This window comes from Rana temporaria, chromosome 1 (assembly GCF_905171775.1).
Source record: "Rana temporaria chromosome 1, aRanTem1.1, whole genome shotgun sequence".
Taxonomy (NCBI): Eukaryota; Metazoa; Chordata; class Amphibia; order Anura; family Ranidae; genus Rana; species Rana temporaria.
In genome coordinates, this window is record NC_053489.1 from 324,250,071 (window position 1) to 324,270,988 (window position 20,918).

Genomic DNA, 20,918 nt, shown 5'->3' on the forward strand with positions numbered 1-20,918 from the left:
CTCTCTCTCCTGAACCTGACCTCTGGCTTACATCCCTGGATTTGCTGTTGTCTCCAACCCCTGATCTCTGGCCTGTGTCTCTGGACTTGCTACCTTCTCCTGCTCTTGACCCTCGGCTTGCACCCCTGACCCGCTTCCAGTCTTGCCCCAGAAACTTGCTCTGTGTACCTGAAGCTGTCTGATCTACAACCTGCCTCCAGAAAAGTACCACCGGCCCAGTCTTCTGTCCAGCACCTGCTATCAAGTCCAACTACCTCACTGGTAACGGTGCCTCCTCGCGACTTCCTCCCCTGTCTCAACTCCAGGGGGCGGAGTGCACTGGGTCTCAAAGGTGAGCCGTCTCACTTAGCATCTCGGTCAGTACGTACCTGACATGAATGTAAGTACTATCCCTTGTGGTGATTTAAAAAAAAAAGATGAAATTTTGGCTTTAAATAAACAAAGCCTTATATAATGACAAAGCACAGTTACCGGAAATAGGTCTTTTTTCTCTCGCAAGCATGCAGAGTGTAGCTCTGACTTGAGACTGGATATGTGCTTCTCATTTAAGGTTATTTCTCTTTCAAGTGCTGTTGCTTTGGTGCGTGCAAATTGGTAGACATCTAGGAAATTTCTTATCATAACCTGTAGGGAGAAAAAAAACAATAGTAAGATAAGGTAATGCATAACATACCACTTTGGGACCTGAAACAGGCCAAAAGATGCACAGGGCTCCTGTACAATTCGCACCGGAGCTCCATTGGAGGTGTGTGAACCAGCCTCTCCTGCTATGGGAATTGGTTGCAGGGAAATCCCACATAAAATTCGCATGGTGTGAACCTAACCTTAGTAGCTAAATAAAAAAAATAAAAAACCCTAACAGTGTATGGCCAGCATTAGATTTTGTCTGTATTGCATTCATATTATAAAATAATATATTTTATGGATATACGAAAAGGACCTGGCATATTTTAAACTCTGTCCCTCCAGTGCTTTCTTCCATTTCAAACATATTAAGGGTTAACTTTGGAAGCTGGATTGGTGCATCATGCTGTGTGGATGTCGCCCGGGATATCGATGCCTCATCTCTGATCTAAATGAAGAATATATAGAAAACAACCAATAGTATTAGTCATTAACAAATACACTCAAGATCAGCTGTTTAAAAAAATATGAAAAAAAAAACACACACACAGGCATTAAAACTGAACTCAATGCACATTCTTTATTGGATTCTTACATCATAACATATCTCATTCCAAAACCATGGTAATTAATATGGATCTGCCAACATCCCTCCACCCAGCTTGGACCAATGTAAAGTATACATATCTCATACCTGAGGGGCTGCCGAGGAAGCTGACAATCACTGTCAGTAGTTGGCGCTACTGTGGTGATCTTTTTTCAACCAGCTTCTCCTAGGGATGCTCACTTGGTGCTGTCACCATTCGCAAAATGCCTTGTATTTTTTTCATCGATACAAAGTGTTCTCTGACTCGATAAGGTGGAGTTTATGATGTCACTGTACATCTCTACCTCATCTAATCAGAGAACATTCGGGGCTGCTCACCTGTCAAATTAGGATAAGCAACTGTGACCATGCAGCCCCCGTGTCTCCAAAGATTTACATGGGCTGTCTGCACAGAGCACCTGTTGACTCCATCAGCATAAATCAATGGTCAATTCACGGTGTATGCGCCTCAGCACTGCAAGAGTAAAGCCTTTATGACCTAACCAAAATATTAACTATTTGGGATAAACTATTTAACTGATATTGTTCCTTGCTCTGTAGAATTTCTGTTGTTTAACCACTTCCCAGCCTATGGTAGGATGGCGGCCAGGCGATGGTTCCGTTATCCTTACTGGACGTCACATGACGTCTTTTCAGGATAACAAGCCAGCGTGTGCCCGTGGGGGCCTGCAGCGATTGGTGATGCGGTGTGTCAGTCTAAAACAGCGCAACTCCAATCTAGGTAAAGAGCCTCTGATGGAGGCTTTTTACCACGTGAGATCAGCCGTGTCCAATCACAGTGTAAACAGGAAAAGCCGTGTATCGGCATTTCCCCCATCGTGGCTGACTGATGTGAGTAGAGGAGAGCCGATCGGTTGCTCTCCTGACAGGGGGGTCTGCGCTAATTATTAGCGCACCCACCTAGGATCACCAGGGATGTCCACCATGGATGACCACCAGGGATGCCAATCAGTGCCCATAAATGCAGATCAGTAATGCCTGTCAGTGCCATCAGTGTCCATCAGTGCCCATTGGTGCCACCCATAAGTACCCATCAGAGAAGAATTTCAGTGCCCTCAGTGCCACCTATCAATACCCATCAGTGCCGCCTAATCGGTGCCCATCAGTGAAGTAGAAAAAGTACTCATTTATAACATTTTATAACAGAAACAAACAAAAACTATTTTTTTTTTCAAAATGTGTTTTTTTTTTTTTTTTTTTTTGTTTAGCTTAGCAAAAAATAAAAACCCCAGTGGTGATCAAATACCCCCAAATTAAAGCTCTATTTGTGGGAACAAAACAATAAAACGTTTGAGGCTACCACCTGTCAGAACAGAATAACACAGCAGGGGAGTTCGCTGTACTAACATCATATAGTTAGTACATTAGCTCCTCCTGAGCTGTCAGTTTTTTTCATTCAGCCCTGCTGGGTTGAGCGGAAAAAAAAAGACAGATGTGAGGTCTTATTGACCCCATATCTCACTGTAAAGAGGACCTGTCATGCCATATTCCTATTACAAGGGATGTTTGCATTCCTTATAATAGGAATAAAAGTGATCCAAATTTTTTTTTTTGCTGAAAAACGTGTCAAACTAAAATAAAAGTAAAATTAACAATAAAATAATATATATTTTTTTAAAGCGCCCCTGTCCCCGCATACAGAAGCGAACGCATACGTAAGTCCCGCCCACATATGAAAACGGTGTTCAAGCCACACATGTGAGGTATCGCTGCAAACGTTAGAGCGAGAGCAATAATTTTGGCCCTAGACCTCCTCTGTAACTAATGTCGCCTATGGGGATTTTTAAGTAGCGAAGTTTGGCGCCATTCCACGAGTGTGTGCAATTTTGAAGGGTGACATGTTAGGTATCTATTTACTCAGCTGGATGGAGGGTAGTGATAAAAGTATATACAGTATAACATTTTTGAATACTGTGACATATTGTAGCGATTTGTCGGTTAATACACCAGGGTTTTTTTTTCTGATTTCTAGATCAACATTCCTTTCTTATGTTGGTAATATTTGTAATGTAGGTATTTTTGACCAGACCATTATTATTTAGTAGTGACTGGGTGTCCAATAGGGGGTAATGTGGCCCTGATCTGAGGTTAGATTTTATTTTTTGTTGACACCTTTGTGTCCCCTCCCTCATCCCCAGTAGAGGTCAGCTCCGGCATGTTCAAAATCTAGTCCAAATCCATGACTGAGCCCCCCAGGAAGCGGTTTGTACTGGGGCAATCATAAGCACCCAAAGGAATCCCCTTGTCTCACAGCCGCATGTACAGTGCCTTCAAAGAGTATTTATACCCCTTGATATTTTCCACATTTTAATACAATCTACATAATAATACAAACGGACTTCTTATGGCTTTCTTCTTGCCACTCTTCCATAAAGGTCAGATTTGTGGAGAGCACGACTAATAGTTGTCCTGTGGACAGATTCTCCCACCTGAGCTGTGGATCTCTGCAGCTCCTCCAGAGTTACCATGGGCCTCATGGCTGCTTCTCTGATTAATGCTCTCCTTGCCTGGCCTGTCAGTTTAGGTGGATGGCCATGTCTTGGTAGGTTTGCAGTTGTGCCACACTCTTTCCATTTTCAGATAATGGATTAAACCGTGCTCCTTGAGATGTTCAAAGCTTGGAATATTTTTTTATAACCTAACCCTGCTTTAAACTTCTCCACAGCTTTATCCCTGACCTGTCTGGTGTGTCCCTTGGCCTTCATGATGAGGTTTGTTCTCCAAGGATCTCTAAGAAACCTCTGAGGGCTTCACAGAACAGCTGTATTTATACTGAGATTAAATTACACACAGGTGGACTCTATTTACTAAATTAGGTGACTTCTGAAGGCAACTGTGTAACGGAATGACCCATGACAAACAGAGACTTTGGAAGGATGAGGGGTACTCCTGTGCCAGCGTCACTAATAACTTGTGTCTAGGGTCACCCTGTGTCCCTTTTGGGCATAGGGTGACTGAGAAATATTAATTAGAAATTACATGAGATGGGACATTACTGATAGTTCATATTGCAAGTTGTTGGTTAATGTTGACCCAACCGGTCAATAGTGACTCATTCCTCTGTGTAGACTGTTGACATGCTAATTGAGTCTGCTTCTGAAAGACCTCTCATTGTGTGATGCTTCTTTGTGTGAATTCTATGGATATAAGATGTGGAATGGAACTTGTCAAGCTGTATGCAGAGACAGAACGTCTGTCTAAGATGTGGAATGTGACTTCTCAGGTGTAGTAATTAGGTCATGTTAAAAATGTCAGCCCGGCGCCAAAATGTCTGGATACCGATTAGTAATTAGCCCATCTGAAGGTGTATTGAAGCCCCAGTGTGTGATGAGGGGGGTGGAGAGTCTCTTTGTTCCTTTCATGATTGAACTGTATAAAACCCTGAGAGTGTACCATTAAAGATGTCATTCATTTGAAACCAGAACCCAGAGCTGTGTGTCTCGGTTATTCTGAGAAATGGGATGGATCGGGTCCTGTTGGTTGGAGTGTCAGATAAGCTGTCGTGACTGATGGAAGGGATATTGTAAACGGTGCTGACCGTTACAAACTGGTTCCACTAGATTTTAGTTAGGGGTATCTGAGTAAAGGGGGCTGAATACAAATGCACGCCACACTTTTTTCAGATCTTTATTTGTAAAAAATTTGGAAAACCATTTATAATTTTCCTTTCACTTCACAATTATGTGCCACTTTTTGTTGGTCGATCACATACAATACATTTATATTTTTGGTTGTAACATGACAAAATGTGGAAAATTTCAAGGGGTACGACTACTTTTTCAAGGCACTGTATACACATTTCTTGTGTATATACACACACACACACACACACACACACACACACACACACACACACACACACACACACACACACACACACACACACACACACAGGTGGCTGCAGGCCAGGGAATGCCTTGGCCAGATGATTGGCCCAGTACAGATGGCCGCTTCCTGGCAGCCTCGCTCAGGAGGATTGGAACTAGGATTCAAAAATGCCTAAGCTTATTCCTAATGCACATCTTGAGAGCCCAGGTCTGAGTAATTTACAGAAATAGTCATCTGTACCTCAGTCTCTCTATGTTTTCAAATTGCCCTCCTTATATCTGTGCATGCTCTAGGTCCTTGAAAACACTTGAATTAGAGGTTTTCAAATTGAATCACCTAGGGTGATTCAATCTGCAGCGCCACTATCCCAACATTTTTTATAATTTCAAATGATGGTCTGGAGAATTATTTGTATCTTCTGCACATGCTGTAAGTGCATCTCCACCACCCAGCATGCACACCCATATTTTTTTGAAGTTGCAAAAACAGTTGTATAGACATATACGTTATGGTCTATTTGGTAAGCTAAACTAAAACAAGAATTTGCTTATGGTCAAAATAAAACAAGTTACATCTTGGCATAATAACAAAAGTTACAAACATTGGTACCTTTTGAAAGGCAGCTGAAACAGACTTCATGTAGCTCACCAAGATTTCTTTATCCCTGGAAAATCACATATAAACCTACTATTATTACCACAGCCAAGCAATTTGACTGCAACTTAAAAACAGTTTCACACTTGGGCATCTTGCAGACTGCAGCTTAAAAAAGCTTAATATAGTGGGGTTTTTTTTACAAGCTAAAATGTAGGCCATTATTTAAAATGTGCCTGTGCACACAGGCGTGCAAACAAGCAGTTTTCCTCACTAATCAAATAGGAAAATCTGTGTTTCTGGTCAGTATTTTGCGGCTATGGGCGCAAATACGCGCATAAATATGAATGCATTTTCCCCAGGAGGGTATTCTGTGCATGATACACATGCAAATTAGTGCAAAACAAACACCAGAAATGACGTCCAAAAAAACAGAAGCTCAAACATCTGTGTGCAAGAGGCCTTATTGTGTCTGACCAAAAATCAGCGGAACAGATTTTATCCCAATAATCAAATTTTCAGAATAATTCAAAAGTCAAGAGATGTTTACAGATCATAGGAAAGCTAGAGGGTTATAGGAGTTAATCAGTCAAGTTTTCACTGTGAATTTTCCATGAGCTTTGTACTTTCCCAGGCATGGAATGAAAGCACATATTGAGCTTTAGTTTGTTATAAGAAACTGGCACCCACCTCGCTGCTGCACGTAGGGCACCTTCTGCACTGACAACGCTCTCTTCCAGTTGACGTTTGCTCTGCTCCAACTTCGCAAACCATGAGCTTTGCTGACATAAATATTGAACTTTTCTCCCTAGCTCCTTCTTGGCCTCAGTGAGACTCTGCAAGGATCATGGAAAACGCAAAGGATGTGCCTGTTACTTCTCAACATTCCAGCATGACTTCCATATACGTCATTAAAAGTAGGGAAATATGGAGGTTGCCACTGCTGATCTCCCCTGAAAATGCTTTTTACCTGGCGGTCATGATAATCAAATGGCTTCAAAAATAACATTTTCTGTTATGTGCTTACTGTTCTGGTAGTTATTATCAACCCTTTTCGCATATTGTATTAATACTGTGAATATTCATATCCTGTCAATCTTTGTAATTCATATAACCTTTGCTAACTAAAGTAATTATATGACTTCAATAACTTAAGCCAATGACCAGGCACAAGTATGCTGATAAGGAATTCAAAGCCTACTTATGTGGGTCAATAACTCTAAGGCCTCGTACACACCATCGAACATGTCCGATGAAAACGGTCCGCGGAGATTTCGGTCTGATGGCTGTACACACCATCAAACCGAAATCCCCACGGACAGACAGCGCGGTGACGTTGACGCCGCCACGTCACCAAACCAGGAAGTACAATACTTCCACGCATGCGTCGAATCCATTCGAAGCATGCGGGAGATATCTGTCCGCTGGTTAGGTGTACTAACCAGCGGACATGTCGGACGGACGGGTTTCCAGCCGACAAGTTTTAAAGCATGCTTTAAAACTTGTCTGCTGGAAAAACCTGTCTGCTAGGCTGTACACACACGGTCCGCAGACCAGTTTCAGCAAACATGTTCGATCGTGTGTACAGGGCCTGAAAGTATTGACGCTATTGGATCATAATGACAACCAGGAGACTAGCATTTCCAGAAGCAGGTCAATAATAGCAACCTACATATTTCTCTCAGTATAGGTTTCTTTAAAAGTAGACCTGTCATGAGATATATAAGGGTTCCAGGTTATACAAGGGTATAGGCAAGTTCCCTTGCAGATATCCTGATCCACTATCTTCATTATGACCAGTTAGTAGCAGCAGCTTTCAAGTTTTTTTCATGATAGGTTTACTTTAAAGGGGTTGTAAAGGTACATTTTAGATAAATAGCTTCCTTTACCTTAGTGCAGTCCTCTTTCACTTACCTCGTCCTTCCATTTTGCTTTTAAATGACCTTATTTGTTATGAGAAATCCTCACTTCCTGTTCTTCTGTCTGTAACTCCACACAGTAATGCAAGGCTTTCTCCCTGGTGTGGAGTGTCGTGCTCACCCCCTCCCTTGGACTACAGGAGAGTCAGAACGCCCACTAACCCACAGTTCCTTTCTCTATCTGCAATGTAGAGAGCGTCCTGACTCTTCTGTAGTCCAAGGGAGGGGGGGGGCACGAGACTCCACACCAGGGAGAAAGCCTCACATTACTGTGTGGAGTTACATACAGAAGAACAGGAAGTGAGGATTTCTCAGAAGAAATAAGGACATTTAAAAACAAAATCGAAAGATGAGGTAAGTGAAGTAGGACTGCACTAAGGTAAAGGAAGCTATTTAGGAAAAAAAAAATTGTACCTTTACAACCCCTTTAAGAACACACCAAAAAAAATATTTTTATATGAATATTGCAATACTTGGGTTACAAATTCTCAATATTTCTAAAAGTTAGTACTGTATAGTAGTAGTATTAGACTTACTTTATTCATAGAAAAAAAGCTCTTTACATAAAGTGCTAAAAAAAACAAAAACAAAAACAAAAAGGGAAACGTTACCTTGATTGCCTCTGACAGGGTTTGATCTTTTTCTGCACCTTCCTCTGAGAGCAGTTGTATTTTAGAATTAAGATCTAGTAATTTCTGAGACTGTTCATGCAGAAGCATTCGAGTTTGATCCTCCCGCAAAAGAGCGTTACCTAATTCTTTAAAGGCAGTTTTCATCTGCTCATGTGGGTCCACCTTCAGAAGAAACAAAAACAAATTTGAGCACGAGATGAACCTGATACTTTGTCATATGTGTGAATTGGAGTGAAAAGCATTGCCATTTCCAGGGCCGATCCTAGGGTCACAGGTGCCTGGGTGCAGAAATATTTCTGGCACCCCCACATGGGCATGGTCATCTTACCAACTCCTCCCCTTTACAAATGTTTCTGTGGCAGCCTACTGGTGCCCATCAAACGCAGCCTTATCAGTGCCCCTTTAAATGCAGCTTTTCAGTGCCCCTTTAAATGCAGCTTACCTGTGCCCAATAAATGCAGCTTACCTGTGCCCAATAAATGCAGCCTACCTGTGCCCAATAAATGCAGCTTACCTGTGCCCAATAAATGCAGCTTACCTGTGCCCAATAAATGCAGCTTACCTGTGCCCAATAAATGCAGCCTGCCAGTGCGACCAAATTCAGCCTACCAATTGCAGCCTGCCAGTGCCCACCAAATGCAGCCTGCCAGTGCCCACCAAATGCAGCCTGCCAGTGTCCACCAAATGCAGCCTGCCAGTGTCCACCAAATGCAGCCTGCCAGTGTCCACCAAATGCAGCCTGCCAGTGTCCACCAAATGCAGCCTGCCAGTGTCCACCAAATGCAGCCTGCCATAATCTGCCGGGCGGCCGCTGTAACAAAGTCCCGCAGCTCCAGCTCTTATGATACACATCACACTGATTCAATTTCACTGCATTGGATCAGTGTTCCATCTGTTCCATCTATTACAGGACCTGGTCTAGGAGGCGGGACTTTGTTACAGCCCTGCCCAGGGGAAAACTGACAACTCATGGGGCCCTCGGGCAATAGGAGATTATGGGTCCCCAAGGTTTAAAGATGGCTGCCATCATACCTCCCACACTCCTCTCCTTTACATACTGCCCACTTTCAGACCCTCCACACTCCTTTCCTGTACATACTGCCCACTGTTATACCCTCCACACTATGACAGAGGGCAGTATGTACAGGAGAGGAGTATAGAGGGTATGACAGTGGGCAGTATGTACAGGAAAGGAGTGTGGAGGGTATGACATTGAGTGGTATGTACAGGAGAGGCATACGGAGGGTATGACAGTGGGCAGTATGTACAGGAAAGGAGTGTGAAGGGTATGACATTGAGTGGTATGTACAGGAGAGGAGTGTGGAGGGGATGACAGTGGGCAGTATGTACAGGAAAGGAGTGTGAAGGGTATGACATTGAGTGGTATGTACAGGAGAGGAGTGTGGAGGGGATGACAGTGGCAGTATATACACGAGAGGAATGTAGAGGGTATGACAGTGAGCAGTATGTACAGGAGAGGAGTGTGGATGGCATGATAGTGGGCAGTATGTACAGGAGAGGAGTGTGGAGGGGATTACAGTGGGCAGTATGTACAGGAGAGGAGTGTGGATGGTATGACAGTGGACGGTATGTATAAGAAAGGAGTGTGGAGGGTATGACAGTGGGAGTTATGTAAAGGAGAGGAGTGTGGCAGTATATACAGGAGAATAGTGGCAGTATATACAGGAGAGGAGTGTGGAGGGGATGACTGCATGCAGGAGGGAAGTGCAATAGTATGAAGGCAGTTGTGGGGGAAAGTATTTTAGTTGGGGAGATATTTATTTTCACACTGAGGCTTGGCAGTGTTAGTGGTAAAGCACTGCTAGTTTTAGTGGTGCTTTACTGTAGTTTTAGCGGCACTTTTCAGCCGCTAGAGGGGGTGCTTTTAACCCCCACTATTGGCTGAAAAGGGGTCAAAATTGCTTGCAAAGCACCACTGCAGTGGCGTTTGGAAACCTTTTTCGTGCCCCTCTAGCGGCCGAAAAGCGCCGCAAAAACCACGGTAAAGCGCCGCTAAAAATAGTGGAGCATGCTGGAAGCATAAAGAGTGCACACTCTCGGTAAGAAATGTTTGCATTTAGGGCACATAAATATGCATACAGCCAGCAGAAAGTGGTTATGGACGGTTATTTTATTTAAAGAGTGTTTAGATAGGTGGCAAGTTTTGGGTTGTACTGAGTTAGCATAACACAGTTAAATTGGATGGTCATAAAATAAAGTTCACATTAACTGGACAGAGCAATTGGGGGTTGTTTATATAAAAAGGGCTGCCTGTAAGTTTGGGAAATGTCTGTCAGCTCTGGGGGGGTTCCTGCTAACTCTAATCTCCACAACCCCCCTCTCTCTCTCTGCTGTCTTTTCAAGTTTACCTGGTCACCTAGGATAGGACCCTTTTTCACTGAAAAACAAATCCTGCTAGCAGAAACTTTGCAGCTAACCTCCCCAGACTTCCCCCAGCTCAGCTCAGCTTCCTGCAGTATGCTCTGCCTCAGGAGTCTCCCAGCAGAGTGGGCGGGGAGATCTGAAGCAGAGATCACACAGTGAGTGCAGGACACTACAGGGGAAGGGGAGATAGAAACCAGGATCAGAGCTTCCAACTGTACATACATCGCTGGGCAGTGTATGTAGTTAGAAGCAATGGCTGCTACCCGCTGTCCACAGTAAGCTGACATCAATGCTTAGTCCGCCCCTGTCGCCGCCGTAACACCAGGCATTTCAAAGCATACAGAGAGGAGGAGGGAGGTGGAGCACTCTGGCACTTCGGTGCCCCCCCCCCCTGCGGCGCCTGGGTGCACTGCACACCTGGCACCCCGCCTAGGATCGGCCCTGGTCATTTCAAACAAATTGTCTTACTCTAAGCGCTGAACCCGAAACACTTGCAAGGCAAATGATAATGGGGTTGATTTACTAAAACTGGAAAGTGCAATATCTGGTGCAGCCCTGTACATGGTACCCAATTGGCTTCCAACTTCAGTTTGTTCAATTAAAGGGGTTGTAAAGGCAGAAGGTTTTTTATCTTAATGCCTTCTATGCATTAAGATAAAAAGCCTTCTGTGTGCAGCAGCCCCCTTCAGCCCCCCTAATACTTACCTGAACCCCATCCCGGTCCAGCGATGTGCACAAGTGTCTCGGCCATCCGGGACTCTCTCTCCTAACTGGCTAAGACACAGCAGTGGCGCCATTGGCTCCCACTGCTGTCAAAGTCAGTTAGTCAATGAGAAGAGAGGGGGCGGGGCCAAACCGCAGCTCGATGTCTAAATAGACACACAGAGCTGCGGCTCAGGTGCCCCCTGTAGCAAGCCGCTTGCTGTGGGGGCACTCAACAGGAGGGAGGGGCCAGGAGTTTTCGGCGAGGGACGCAAGAAGAGGAGGATCCAGGCTGCTCTGTGCAAAACCACTGCACAGAGCAGGTAAGTATGAATATTTTTAGGAGAGACACATCTGTATATTCCGATTACTGAAATCTCAGGAAAGTTTAGTCAAATTAAGGTCAAACTGGCAAAAGCAGCAGAAGCCTGTTTTTTGTGAGTTGGCATCCTGATGGTGGCAGAGCTTCAATCTGTGCTTTTGGCAAAACATTAAACATTACAATGATACTTACACATGGAACTCGACCTATACAAGTCCCTCTCTGGCTATAAAATAAACGTGGCTAAATATGTAGCTCTCCCTATCAACATTCCAGACGCAGAAATTCAGCATCTGCAACAATGCTTCCCTTATCACTGGAAGATGGTGGGCCTGAAATACCTGGGGGTCCAGATCACTCTGTCCTATGCCAGTCTCTATAAAACTAACTTCCCCCCCCTCTTCCGGTCCATAAGAGAGCTATTACAGAAGTGAAGGGCTCACCACATTTTCCTCCTGGGTAGAGTGGCCTCTGTGAAGATGACCATCCTCCCCAAACTTCTTTACCTCTTCCAAACATTGCCAATCCCGATTCCATATGCAGATCTGAGAAGGCTCCAGGCGGACTTGGTGCGTTTTGTCTGGAACTACGGGAGGCATAGAGTACCCCGCACGGTCCTGATGGCATCTCGCTCCGACGGGGGTCTAGGGTTCCCTGACCTACTTAAATATTACCAGGCAGCTCAGCTGCATGCTATCACCCCCTGGTTCCTCCAACGCTCTTATAATAAGTGGACTGAAATTGAAAGAATATGGCTCGCACCCACACACCCAAACAACCTGCTCTGGAACGCGAATGCAGAGGTGGACCCTGGCCGGCTCCTGGGGCCTATGCTTCACCTTAGGACGCTCTGGCATAGATTGTCTCGGGCACATGGCCTGGGCTCAGAGTGATCTCTTTTGACTTCTTTCCTGTATAACCCCAGGATGCCTGATGGTCTAACATATCAGATGTCATCGCCCTGGGTGACACGAGACGTGTTCCATTTTGGCCACCTGGTGGATCCAATTACACACAAGCTGCTCTCATTCTCTGATCTACAAAAGAAATTTGATCTGCCTCGCAAGGTGTTTTATGGGTATTTGCAGATACGACACTATGCACAATCTTTTGCCCCGAAGCTCCAATTTTTGGCGCCAACCCCCTTCGAAAGGTTGGTATTAGAGGGCTCTGCTCGCCAAGGTCTGATATCAGACATATACCAGCTCCTACACTCTTGCTCCTTCCCCATTCAGGGTAAGCATGCGTACATGCTCCGCTGGGAAAAGGTGCTGGGGAAGGAGATCCCAGCGGCAACGTGGCAGACAATCTGGTCTCAGGCGGCAAAAAGCTCCTTCTGCACGCTTTCCAAGGAGAACGCCTACAAAATTCTCTATTTTTGGTACCCGACACCAGATGTACTCCACGCTATTTATCCCTCCAGCTCAGATAGGTGTTGGCGCTGTCAGGGAGCCAAGGGGACCCTATACCATATATACTGGACCTGCCCCAAGATAGTGCCATTTTGGACGGAAACACAGCTGTTGCTGACCAGTCTTATGGGGGTACCCAAAATTATTTTTACTAGGGGTGTCACCTCTGCAAATTCCAAAGTGCTCCAAAAAATTACTTGGCCATATTTTGCCGGCTGCAAGGTGCATGGTTGCTCTCCACTGGAAGCGACAATCCCCTCCCTCTCAGAAGGATCTGTACACACAGATAAAAGATATAGAGCTGATGGAAAAAATGACAGCCAGGCTGCAGGATAGACTGGAAATGCATGATAAGGTCTGAGAGGAGTGGCACCGTCGTGAGGACCCGCCCTGAGCCAACGGCCGACCCCCCCCCCCCCCCCACTTCTCTTCTATCTGCAGTTTTGTTTCTCTTCTTCCCCCCTTTTCCTCCCTCCTTGACCCCCTCCTCTCTTTCTTTTCACTTTATTTCTCCTTATTGTGAATTTGAATGTAGTTTTCAGCAGACTTTGTGGTCTAGCGATTTCTATATGGAGTCAGCAAGCTCCCCCTGCAGTCTGCCCTGTGAAGTACTGTATCCTGATATGCACTGTTTTTGCTGCTACTATGCTGAAGTTTTTTTCTTTTTGTTGTATTACGGTGTTGACCGGTGCTTAGTAAAAACGGTTATTTAAAAAAATATATATTTTTTTAAGCTTTTATTGAAGCTGTAATGTTTCTTGATGATTGCAAAGAGGGCCTTCTCCTTCTTGATACATTGGTGTACTATTGCGCTTTGATCACATTTTTTGTACTGTTCTCTACTGCTGTGATACCTAATAAAACAGTTATTGGGGGGAAAAAAAAACATTACAATGGATATTAAAGTGTATCTTTCATTTTGTATAAGGTAAGGAATGGTTAAAAGCCCTGTCTCCATAAAACAATTGCTTATGCCTCCACTTACACTTTCAGATTGCTGGCCATTCTCTTCAAGCTTCTGTGCTTTGTCAGCATTTTTGCCACATTCCCTGAATTTCTCCTTCATATCCGACAACTCCCGACGCATGGATAGTCTTTCTACTTCTGCTGTATGCAGACGAGTAGTAAACCCAAGTATCTGGTTTCTTAAGGCAGCTATACATTCCTATCATAAAAGAAGAAACCAAATTCAGACACATGCAAGTTTCTTAAATGAAAGAAAGAGCAGTGATCTATGAAAAACAACAAACTACATTTTATTAGTCCACCTGCTAAGGGCTCATGCACACTTTTGAGTTTATATTTCTTTACCTAAAAGCTTAAAGTGATTGTAAAGTCTTGTTTTTTTTTTAGTTCTATAAAAACCATGTTATACTTGCCTGCTTCTATTGCAGTGGATTTGCATAGAGCATCCCAGATCCTCCTCTTCTCGGGTCCCTCTTCTGTGCTCCTGGCCCCTCCCTCCTGCCCCCACAGCAAGCAGCTTGCTATGGGGGCACCCAAGCCAAGCTGCAGCTCCGTGTGTCCATTCAGACACTGAGCTGCGGTTTAAACCCGCCACCTCTTTCCTCATTGGCTAACTGACTTTGACAGCAGCGGGAGCCAATGGCACTGCTGCTGTGTCTCGGCCAATCAGGATGAAGACTCCCGAACGGCTGAGACACTCGTAGACATCGCTGAATGGGAATGGGGCTCTGTTAAGTATTAGGGGAACTGAGGGGGCCTGCTGCACACTGAAGGCTTTTTATCTTATTGCATAGAATGCATGAAGATAAAAAAACCTTCTGACTTTACAACCACTTTAAAGAAGCTGGTACTTTTTTGTGCGTTTTTATTGAGCTTCTTTAAGCTTCTTTGAACATAAGCATTTTTTCCACAAACCCTCGCCTCAGCTCATTTTTTTTTTGTGCATTTTCAAGCTTCTTTGAGCTTCTTCACACTTTTTTGCGTGTTTTTGTGCACTTAGGTGTCTTTTCTGCTCGAAAGCTCCTCTCAAAAACTTGAGTTTGGTGGGCTTTATCATTTTGCCCGTAAAAGCATATGCCTCTAAACTCCTGAAAACGCCATAGTGTGTATGGACACATTGGCCAGTTTGTATGTGGCCATAGCACAGCGTGCAGCAGTGCCCAGAGGCGGTGTTTAAACTATCCTACGGCCACCCATGTGAATGTTACCCAATAGTGATCTATTTCCGACTGTAATCATCTACCAATGAATTACCATAGCTGCGATATATTGCCGTAGGGCAGGGATTTGCAATTAGCGGACCTCCAGCTGTTGCAGAACTACAAGTCCCATGAGGCATAGCAAGACTCTGACAGCCACAAGCATGACATCCAAAGGCAGAGGCATGATGGGACTTGTAGTTTTGCAACAGCTGGAGGTCCGCTAATTGAATATCCCTGCCGTAGGGAGAGCCTCGATAGAAAAATAACAAATCTGTCACAGATTCGTCCTGAATGGAAGTGGCCTAATGTTACTTGTGACACCACTACAGTTTGAACGTAAACCGAATGCAGAAGCATATCATTTATTAGCTCCTTTAGAGCAAACTGTAAAAGCATCAGAAGCCCAAGAGCTAAAACTGTAATTATTGCTAGATGTCACAGACAACTGGCAGGTCCAGACTGCACCCCTGCCGAGATCCAGTGAGGCAGAGTGCCATTTTAAAATGGCGTTGGGAGGAATAGATGATATTCCAGTGCCATAAGGACTCAAGTGTTTAATTGTTACAACTCTCAAAACACTACCCACAGGTAGTATGCATACCAGGACCAGGGCAGGTCTATAAACACTTACTGGGTAATCAGGCCCAGGACAGGTCCATGGATTAGGGGCAGGCACGGATGACTCTGTACATGGTGTATTCATATGGATTCTAAAGGGTGTGCATGACCGCCGTTGATACTTTTAAGGCTTGACAAAAAGAATAGTGTCTTTAAAAACGCATTGGCTTAGAGACTGTACCCGGTAGCCAATTGTCACAGCAATAAGGACGCTGGCTGATTTCTTTTGTGAGCTGTCCTTATGTGCTCAGCCCTAGCTGCCGTTTCCTTTTACCTCTGGTTACGGAACAAGGGGCATCATTTTTACATCTTGCTAGGCTGGCTTGTTTGCACTACTTCGAACAAGTTCATGAGTGGATATTATTTTATATAAAAAGGTGTAATTTTTGCTTGTCATACGGGAGCCCTGCACTTTGTTCTTATCATCCCAACTCCAGAGTCTGTGTAAAGATCGGAGAGCTGGCATTTCTGCAGCAGCCGGTTAGCCAACGGAGCAAAGAATATCACAGAGTCTTATTGCTGTGTGCAGTGAACTCATTTAAATAGGATTCCAAAGCACAGTAATCTGGTCGCTTTGTGCTTGATATATAGAATTTTTTGTTGATTTAAAGGACATATTTTATATAGTTTGTTTGTGCTTGTCTACCATGTCTTTCCTCTGACATAATCTGAACTGCATTTATTCTCTCTTTTGCCCTCAACCAACCTAACCATGCCACTACCATGCGCTAAAGAAGATTTTACTTTTTCCTTCATTTAGGAAAACTGAGGCATGCTGTTAGTAGGAAAGGGCATCATACGCTGACCAGCAATTTTTTAATTGCAAGTATCCAATCCTGCTGTAGGCAGTAGTATAACCCAAAAATAAAAGACTTCCTGTGTCTCTCTAAAAGAAAACACTTATCTCTAGCAGGGGTTCTCAGGTCACTAGATTACTGACAATAGTTTGTAGGGGGGACTGGTGCAAAAGAGGCTTCCTGTATGCATTTTAAGATTTATCATTCAATTCTTTAACAATATAGTAAAATATTATTAGGCTAGAACCTTATGAGGTATAGAATCTAAAAATATATGTCAGTCAATATATTCAGTCAAAAAACATACCTGTTAACAGATATGTTCATGAAAACATCCTTTTCTTGAAGACCATTGAGGTAAACAAGAATTCCTATAAGTATTAAACTGTCAGCTTATACTGCCCAGCCTACAGGAAAAATGGACACTTAAAAAAGCCATCACTTAACATGGAATAGCCCTGCCCACAACCATCATGCCTCTGTTTTGTAGCAAAGTAGTTCCATAAGCATGAAAACACACACACGCACACACACAGGGTAGGCACTCGTGTACCTCAATGGACTCCAAGAAAATAATATTAGAGCGAGTTCAAAAATTCTATTTTTTTTTTCTTTAGTTCATTCAGGGATGCAGGAACTCTTAGAAAAGCGGTCCAACAGATAGGTGGGCAACATAGTGGCAAAAACAAACAGGGTCAAGCAATGGAAGGGCATCATAGGAGGCCTAAACATCCACCTGGTAAACCTGAACAAAAAGACCAGGAGGTAGCCTTGCAAACTGGAAAAAGACCACAATGCCGAAAGGAGCAATGAGCACTACAAATCTACTAGATTGCATCTTGGCAGAAAGGGTAAAACCCAGTCCTTAAAACCACAAATCTGAAAGATGGTCTGCCACAGACACTTAGTGATGTTCAAAAAGATAAGCCAAGGTATCCATGTGGAGTCCGTCTGGGTCTACAAAAATGAATCAGTAAGATCCAGCACGCAAGTGTAGCAGAAACCGATGTAAATTGTCCCCAAGTCAGAGTTAGGCCCCAGCTGAGAAATGAACCTCTTCATCCGGAAAATGTCTCTTTAGACTAGTAATGGGATAGGGCGGTGTTATGATGTGATGCTATGTGGAAGGCTGCATCTCCCCACCCAGAGACACCATCTTGGGACCAGCTTCAGTTAGGTGCTCATAACATCTTCATCTCTGCTAAAAAACAAATTTGGCTACCTGTAAGGTTGGGCTCCTAAAAAAGCGTCAGCCCAGATACAGAAGTATACCTCTTTGTGCTCATCAAAGGGGAGTATCAGGCCAGCTTCCTGTGGGACTATAAAATAGCAGCAAGGGACCATAGATACTCTAGGTGGACAGAACAAGGAACTTTATTTGTCCCCATTTTCAGCTGCTGGTTGTCTGCTCCAGAGACCAGCCTGCCTGCAAAGGCTCACCAAAGCTGCGTATAAATCATGCAGGGTTTGGAGCATAGCCACAGTAAGTTTTCTCCTATAGGAATTGGTCATCACCACATTGTGTGTGTTAGCTCCTGAATCAAGGAGGCATGTGACCTGTGAATTTTAAAGTGAACTGTGTATTTTTAATCTAGCCAAAGCTCTTTAGATCATCATAGAATGCAAGCTCTGGGACATGTCTCCTGTGAAACACCAGAGCAGCCATTCCTGATGTGGATAGTGTCAGATTCTAGGACCAGTGTAGCACTATATAAAGTGACTCACTGTGGGGAATATAAATGTTGTACAGATTGGACCCCCAAAACTCTCTCCCAGGATGCAGTGACTGATTAGGGAAAAAAAGTAGAGCATCATATGTGTGTGGAAGTGTCAGCAAATGACCAATGTCCAATTGAGGCCTGTGTTTCCGCCTTCTGAACACGCTGCTTGGGGAGTGATGCTAGAATAAATCAAACTAAATAAAACTGGATGTTTTAGGGAGGTGGGTGGGTGACATTCACTGTCTGGCTCAAACTAAACCTTCAGTGCTAAAACACACAGCGCACAATACACATATCCATGGCCTCATACGTGAGTGCAAAAAGGTATCTGCACCATAGTCCCAGCCAAAGAGAAAATGTAGGGAAATTTGGAATGGTGGTAGAGCCTAACAGAACTCAACAGCCGGAAGGGCAGCAATAGGCTCAGAGTGAGACACAAGCAGCTAAAGGCTGTGGAGGAAAATTAGCAGACTATGAACAAAAGTATTCCCTCCTTAACTGTGACATCCCCCAACTCACTAACAGACTGGGAAGGTGGCAGAGGAGATAGACATGGTGGCTGCAGCACAAGAAACAGTGTCCAGACTCTGCACAAGACACACAAAACTAGCACAATAAAACCCAGATTCACACACTGCAGATTGCCCACCAACATGATTTCAAGCAATCTCTTGTGAAACTGAACACAGATCAGGTTATACATTGTCACAATATGTCCTGGGCCTGGTCCAGGCATTCAACAAGGAATCCCCAGACAATACATGCCTGGCCTGAAATGTAAAGTCCTGTAAAAGCTAGAACACCGACTGATCAGTGGAAGTGCAGGATCATCACTACGTAATAAAAATTGGGAAAACCTGTGACTGGTAAGACTTCCAGGATCCAGTGCATGATGGTGACTAGAGAGACTTCCAGGATTTCAAAATATCTGGCATTAATCTACCAGCAGCTATTATTAAAAGTAAGTTATTGCTAACAAAGAGCAACAGCAAAGTTGGAGAAAACACATCTACTCTCCTGAGGACACTAGCAAAAATATGATTGGCAGGGCTGTTGTGAGCCGATTACCAAACTTTTTTTTTTTTTTTAAATTTCAGTGTTCATTTCTCCTGCTCCTCTAGGCATGGCAGTCTAACCCAACAGACATCTAAGGCCCCGTACACACGACTGAGGAACTCGACGTGCCAAACACATCGAGTTCCTCGTCGAGTTCAGTGTGGAAGCCGCCGAGGAACTCGGCGGGCCGACTTTTCCCATTGACTAACGAGAAAATAGAGAACATGTTCTCTTTTCGGCCTGACGAGTTCCTCGTCGGCTTCCTCGCTGAAAAGTGTACACACGACCGAGTTTCTCGCCAGAATCCAGCTCCGACCGAGTTTCTCGCCAGAATCCAGCTCCGACCGAGTTTCTGGCTGAATTCTGCCGAGAAACTCGGTCGTGTGTACGGGGCCTAAGAAATGATGCGCCTCTCAATGTACCGTATACAATTTTTTTGCTGTAATTCCTACTGACCACTAAGTACACAGGATGTGTTGCCATACCTTAACTGGAGTGGTATTTGTGATGCCCACATTTGGCGTCTGGCCAATGATCTTGTGAAGACCACAAGCAAGTCTGTAAGCTAGTGAATTGGAGTCTATGTAAATGGAATGCCTGTCAAAGGCCACAGTCCTATATTCCATTTCTACATTCAGTTTCTTAATCAGCTTTGAGAAACAATTTCTTGCTGCATTAACTATCTGTGCTTCAGAGGTACAATTCAGATCTAAAAAAGAAATAAAAGAGGATTAATATTACTTCATATACTTACTAAAAAAGATATGATTTGTACTAAAAGGCTACACCGAAATTAACTATTCCTTTACAGTATTACTGATTAAAGGAGCCACTATTGCAAAAGTGTCATATTCTGTCAATTGTACATAATTAATTGATGGTATAATATTTAGTACATTAATTGCTTTTATTTTTTTTTCACATGCTATTTTTCCCAGTATTTACCTGCAGACCAGGCTTTCCAGCAAACACAACAGTGACAGGACTTGGGGTAAACATTAACACTGAAAAAATTACCTAAACTGCTAGAGCTGAAACCACAGAATAAAAATATTGTTGCAAGCACCCTAGCGTGTTATATTTTGTGTCAACCCAAATCACTGTCACTTTTGCTGACCAGTGTGTAAATGTGAAACAAAATATATAAAAAGTAGTATGTGAAAAATAGAATTAAACCTCCCTGTAAAATTATTTTCTTGGAGTATATTACAGGACATTGCAGGCTGGGTTATGCAGCTGCCTTCAGCTGATTGGACACTGGCAAACAAAAGCTGTAAGGACAGCCCCAGCAGAACCTCTCCTTTTCTCAGCAAGCCTTAGTTTATTAGCAAGCGAGAAGTAAAAACATATGTGGAGGGACCCGTTATGTGCTCCAAGAAAAAGGGATTTGCTATACACAATAGGACACAGGTGCTTAGTCTTAGTTGCATTGCTTTTGGACATCCCAATTGTCTAAGAGGAAAGTGACACAGCAACAAAAAGGCCCACAAAAACAACACACAGAGAGCTCAACACTCTGAGGGCCAGTTCACA

The 20,918-nt window shown here is 43.9% G+C and overlaps 1 protein-coding gene across 1 annotated transcript in view; it reads right to left on the reverse strand.

Moving 5' to 3' along the window:
• CCDC171 (coiled-coil domain containing 171) overlaps positions 1-20,918 on the reverse strand; it is a 131,892-nt gene that overhangs the window by 16,304 nt on the left and 94,670 nt on the right. Inside the window, exons 18-24 of the mRNA XM_040360270.1 lie at positions 19,871-20,094; positions 14,011-14,190; positions 8,184-8,366; positions 6,344-6,489; positions 5,669-5,723; positions 941-1,072; positions 472-624 (exon numbers count right to left, since the gene is read on the reverse strand). Of these exons, the coding sequence (XP_040216204.1) occupies positions 472-624; positions 941-1,072; positions 5,669-5,723; positions 6,344-6,489; positions 8,184-8,366; positions 14,011-14,190; positions 19,871-20,094 (1,073 nt within the window). The remainder of the gene's footprint in view (positions 1-471; positions 625-940; positions 1,073-5,668; positions 5,724-6,343; positions 6,490-8,183; positions 8,367-14,010; positions 14,191-19,870; positions 20,095-20,918) is intronic.